Source organism: Battus philenor, unplaced genomic scaffold (assembly GCF_028537555.1).
Source record: "Battus philenor isolate CCGP_79_NKW_IND1 unplaced genomic scaffold, ilBatPhil1.0.hap1 SCAF_14, whole genome shotgun sequence".
NCBI classification, from domain to species: domain Eukaryota; kingdom Metazoa; phylum Arthropoda; class Insecta; order Lepidoptera; family Papilionidae; genus Battus; species Battus philenor.
The window spans coordinates 3,456,016-3,462,015 of NW_027181676.1; the positions used below are offsets into that span (position 1 = coordinate 3,456,016).

General features: G+C 33.3%; 1 protein-coding gene across 2 annotated transcripts in view; it reads left to right on the plus strand.

Annotated features, from left to right (window-relative positions):
* Positions 1–5,646, plus strand: part of P5CS (Delta[1]-pyrroline-5-carboxylate synthase) — a 41,529-nt gene extending 35,883 nt beyond the window's left edge. For both annotated transcript variants that reach the window (XM_068777682.1, XM_068777683.1), the window contains exons 5-10: positions 293–463; positions 1,262–1,450; positions 1,940–2,132; positions 2,229–3,233; positions 3,966–4,103; positions 5,255–5,646. In XM_068777682.1, the coding sequence (XP_068633783.1) occupies positions 293–463; positions 1,262–1,450; positions 1,940–2,132; positions 2,229–3,233; positions 3,966–4,103; positions 5,255–5,376 (1,818 nt within the window). In that variant the 3' untranslated portion in view covers positions 5,377–5,646. The remainder of the gene's footprint in view (positions 1–292; positions 464–1,261; positions 1,451–1,939; positions 2,133–2,228; positions 3,234–3,965; positions 4,104–5,254) is intronic.
* Positions 5,647–6,000: the final 354 nt, after the last annotated feature.

The following is a 6,000-nucleotide window of genomic DNA, read 5'->3' on the forward strand; positions in this document are numbered from 1 at the left end:
ATACATATTATTAGTTTTAGTGTTGTTATGCAATACCTAATTTAAAAAGTTCTCTTTTTTCATCTCTACATTTTAATAATCAGGTGCCCAGATTTTACAGCGCAATCATGTCGACTTGTATCTATTTCCGTGATCTATAGCTAACATTATGTGAAGATATTTAAAATATAAGATTATTTTAATATTTGGTCGATTTTAGAAGTAATTCCAGTACAAGTACCTCAATATCAAATCATCAGTTCGACAGCTACATGTATATACATCTATTTAAATAAATGTTCTCAAATTTCAGGTATTGGTGACGAAACCCGATTTTTACAATGAAGAAACGAGGAAAAATCTGTTCTGCACTCTTTCTGAACTAATATCTCTGAACATAGTTCCTATAATAAATACTAACGACGCCGTAAGCCCGCCTATGTACATCCACGACGACACCGTGGTACCGGGAACCGGAAAAAAGGTACGTTATCGTGTGATTTCATTCAGCGCTGAAAGTAAATAGATACAGCTTCCTTGAGATAATAAGTAATGTGAAGTAGTTTTATTTATATGTTGTTCAAATAACAATTTAGACGGTAGAGATTGTAGAATAAATATTTGACAATTGTCTGGTGATAGTGTAACTATATGAAGATGATAAAAATATCAACAGTGAATCTATATTACAAATTGTTGTATGAATCAATGTATGTATGTATGTGAATACATATCAACGTATGAATGTATGTATTAAGTATGAAATTAATTATGCTTTCGTTATTTATATTGCGTAATATTGGTAGGATAAAGTTAATACCAGAGAATGCACAATTTTCCCCTTAATTTACATATTTCTTAACAAGCTAAGGAAGCGTTTACACGGTGGTGAGCTTAGGTAGCCCAGCGATAGAGGTTTTAGATTTGAGATCGCAGGTCACGGATTCGATGTTACAATAAAAATATTTTTTATAGAATAACCACAGCTTAGAAATGAAGTTTTAAGGACGGGTAGCAGCGTCCTCTGCGTACCATAATACTACACTGCTATCGCCACCTCGCCTGCCAAATGTGGCGATTATGGTATTTCCTCTCATAGATATCTTTTGGGAGAGACTTTATTCTTGCAGTGAGCGTCTATGAGCTGAAATGACGGCCCTAGGATATTTCTAGAATAATTACTATTTAGCCAATAATTTGGTGTGTATTTGTATTTTTAATCTATGTTTTATTGTGTTTCTTTAATAATGTTAATAAAGTATGTCGAAAAACCTTGTTTTAGGGCATTGGAATAAAGGACAACGATAGTCTCTCTGCGTTACTCGCAGCTGAAGTGCAGTCGGATTTATTAATAATGATGTCCGACGTTGATGGAATTTACAATAAGCCACCCTGGGAAGACGGTGCACGTATGATGCATACTTACACATCAAAAGACAAAGATCAAGTACAGTTCGGGCAAAAATCTAAGGTAATCATAAATATATTTTACGCCTATAATATTAAAATATTTTACTGAACTCATTCGATTAACCTATATTTAAAAAAAATTAATCGTCTTTCTATTGATCACTCTATTATTTTCGAAAGTTTTTGCAGATTTTATTAATAATTTTAAATGTACATGAAATAAAATGATTGCGCATTTGATTGTTGGCAATGAACTTCGCGCGTTTCACAGTTCGTTTTGAACTCCGCTCGTTTGACAGTTCGCTATGAACGTCGCGCGTTCGACAGTTTGAATTTCGTGCGTTTGACATTTGTGTGTTGCAAGTTAATATTGTTGATGCGTAGCTGCTTCGGTTATTATGTATCGATAAAAAATTAATACATTATCGATTGAATCATTAAAATTGAAACATTAAAAACATTTAATTACTTTTTTGACATACCAATAAATTCTGGGAGTACAGTCTGGTGGCAAAGTAAGTTTTGGATATAATAATGACTGGTATTTTAGGTTGGAACCGGAGGTATGGACTCAAAAGTCAATGCGGCGACTTGGGCAATGGCACGAGGCGTAAGTGTCGTCATATGTAATGGTATGCAAGAGAAAGCCATTAAAACAATCATCAGTGGTCGCAAAGTAGGCACATTTTTCACTGATTATGCAACTAATTCGACTACTTCTGTAGATGTCCTGGCCGAAAACGGTAAACAATCTTAATTAACTTCCTGTTTCTTTGAGATAAAAATTTTTTTATCTAAAATTTGGGGAAATGATTTGTATATACAATTTCAATTTACAGCACGTACTGGAAGTCGAGTCCTACAGCAGTTAACTCCATCCGAAAGAGCTTCAGCAATACACTCGTTGTCTGACCTGTTACTAAGCAAACAAGATGAAATACTCCAAGCTAATTCCAAAGATTTAGAAGAAGCAACCAAAAGTGGTCTCGCAAAACCATTGCTAGATAGGCTATCCTTAAGTCAAGGGAAACTGAAGACTCTATCTATCGGTTTAAAACAAATAGCTGACTCTAGCTATGAAAATGTTGGAAGAGTTTTACGTAAAACAAAATTAGCGGAAAATTTGATACTTAGACAAGTGACTGTGCCGATAGGAGTTCTGTTAGTTATTTTTGAATCAAGACCAGATTCATTGCCCCAAGTAGCTGCACTAGCTATGGCATCGGCAAACGGTTTACTTCTTAAAGGTGGAAAAGAAGCAGCCCATTCAAATAAAGCTCTTATGGCTCTTGTAAAAGAGTCGCTTCAAACTGTAGGTGCTGATGACGCTATATCTCTTGTATCAACTCGGGAAGAAATCAGCGACTTATTGGCTATGGAAAAACACATCGATCTAATCATTCCTCGTGGATCATCTGATCTCGTTAGAAGTATTCAAAAGCAATCCCAACATATACCTGTCCTCGGACATGCTGAAGGTATTTGTCACGTTTATATAGATAAAGATGCAGATCCACATAAGGCTCTGAAGATAGTAAGGGATGCAAAATGTGATTACCCTGCCGCCTGTAACGCGATGGAAACATTACTCGTCCATGAGGATCATCTATCTAGTACTTTGTTCACTGACATCTGTAATATGTTGAAAAAGGAAGGCGTAAAGATACACGCGGGTCCTAAACTTGCGGGTCACTTGACATTTGGGCCACCGCCCGCACTAACTATGCGACATGAATACGGCGCTCTGGAATGTTGCGTTGAACTGGTCAAGGATATGAGTGAAGCCGTGGAGCATATACATAAATTTGGAAGTTCACACACCGACGTCATTGTAACCGAAAATGGTAAGATTTTATAAATATTATAATATTTTTTTTATTTGTTTGCTATGATTCCCGTTCCAATTATTAAGGTTGGAAGGCTCTGGATACAGACCGTTTCCAGCCGGTCATGTTGGAAATTAGTGGGGGAGGTCTATGTCTAGATCTGAACGGTCTACGGTTGAAATGGTGATGATGATGATAATGACGTATACTTTAAATTTCTTATAAAATAGCAAAGTAATAAAATACACGGTTACTTTAGAAAAGATTGTTCAAGTATTCTCATTATAATAACCTATACGGCCGTCTTACAACAAAATACATGATAAGATTAGATTAAGAGGTAAATTAACAGGAAAATTAAATCCAAAAGCGTCAATCTACCTACATATCTACTTATATATATTTTATAAAAAAGATAAAGATATAAATATTTACAAGTGTAAATAGAAAATGAAAAATTAAACTTGCTATTTATAGGATTAGTGATTCAGGAGTCGATATGCGAGTATACAAATAAAAAAATTGTAGTTATTTGTGGGTACGAGGTATGATTTTAATAATTATTATAACTTACGTTTAACACTATGTAGTAGTATCAATGACCTTTATTCTGTAATAAAAACAGATAGTCGATGACAACAAAAAAACAACGAAAAACTTAATTTAGTTTATAAATTAAATTTGTAAGTTTTATTGTGACAGTTGCATTATAATAAAAAAGTGGAAATTTCATTTATAACAATTTTACAGATGTAACCGCAAAGAAATTCCTCGGCATCGTGGATAGTGCTTGCGTATTTCATAACGTATCATCCCGTTTCGCTGACGGATTTAGATTTGGACTTGGTGCTGAAGTTGGTATCTCAACAGCAAGGATTCACGCAAGAGGTTTGATAACAAATTATTGTAATTTTTTTACTCTTTTTTATTATAAAAGATCGAAATGGCGGAAGGATGGTAAGGCATTATAACAATAGCTAAATAAACACGTTAGTCGTAAATATTTCGATTTTTGAAATTCGAAGTACTGTGTCAGTAGAAAAAAAAAATCGATTTCTCTCATTAGCATATGTATTTTAAACTTCTATGTATTTCTTGAGTAACCATCAACTGGAAAGCTTTGCTCTAGACAGCTACTCATATGGAAAACAGACGATCTCTTTAAGGTTATCAGATGAAGCTGGATACAGACATCTTCCAACTTTTCCTTATGGAAATCTTCGAGGGAGATTCTTACGTCCATCAGGAAGTCCTAAGACTAATGTGATAATTCAGTTATACTGACGTTGCTTGGAAAAAACATAGATGTTGCGTTCAACAAAGTAATCTTCATACTAAATTGAATAAATTATAATAAATATTTTATATAAATAATTACTTACAATTAATGTATATTTTTATCCTTGAATGTATCGGATGATATATTCAATGTTCTTACATAATATTTACTGTTCATACAGAATGCCTAAGTCACATTTATAGTCAACTAGCTAGGTATCCGTTCAAGCGATCCTGTGCTGTGCATATAATTAAACATTTTAATTAAAAGTTTTGATATCTTACACATAAAGTCATAAAAAACTTTTCAAGAACTTTCCAAGTGATATACTTGATAATTTATTAAAATTTCACGGCATTTGTATGTATAGATTTTGAATATCGAGTACAGACAAACATACATACACAGATTTATTTTTATTTAAAGTTTCTAAGATCTTAAGATGGGAAACGGTACAAATTATTTGCGGTAAATTCGAAGATACAGTAAACTAGACTTTATTGTTAAGTGGTTTTATTAAAAGAGTTTTCTTTTAATTAATGTCTACAAAATGCTCATACATGCAATTTTGTGTACTTATTTTTTTAATGTTGTAAAAAGGTTATAATCATTTCGTAATTTACCACCAGCTGGGAATATTTATTTGCTGAACAGAGCTAACCAGAAACTTTACAGGTGCTCTCTTTGGCTGAAATTTAAAAATAATTCATGGATATTTTATAATGTAATTGAACCAGAATTTATTGCGATGGTTTTACAGGGCCGGTGGGCGTTGAGGGTCTCTTGACGACAAAGTGGGTACTCGAAGGAACTGACCACACCGCGGCAGAGTTTAATGAAGGGAAGAGAAACTGGTTACATGAAACTTTGCCAATTAATTGACTCATATTTAAACTTTTTTACCTTCTTAAAAAAATTGTATGGGATTTTCGGAAGTAAATAAAATTTGCGTTTAATTGGAACGAAATGTGATAATTTAGTGTATATATTTTTTTGTCGTATAGTTTTTAAGTCGCTAAATCAGTTAGATTAACATTTAAATTTAATGTTTCAATGTCTAATTAATTGGTACTATTATGTATAGTAATGTAATAATAAATGAAATATAATAAGCATGTTAATTGTAATAAAAAAGTTGGTTATTTGTAAATATACTTGCGTTTCTTTTCTTATTGCATGAAATTATTATCGTTTTCCTTTGAGTAAATTGATACCCTTGGGCATCGTAGTCGAGTTTCCAGCTTATCGGTTTTTTTATAGGATACACTTTGGAGAGTGCTCGAAGGCTCTTTTCTAATTGATTGAGCCATTTCATTCATTTATCGGACTACTAGGCGCAGGCAAAAGTTTCATCCATACGTTGTTGACATACCCAAAAGTCGAACTAAACGGTTTGACAGCTCGTTTTTGGTGAGAGTCACCAAGATTTGGAACGACCTTCTTGGGTTTATTTTTTCTAATGAGTTGAATTCTGGAGCCTTTAAGAGTAGAATGAACAGGTTTTTT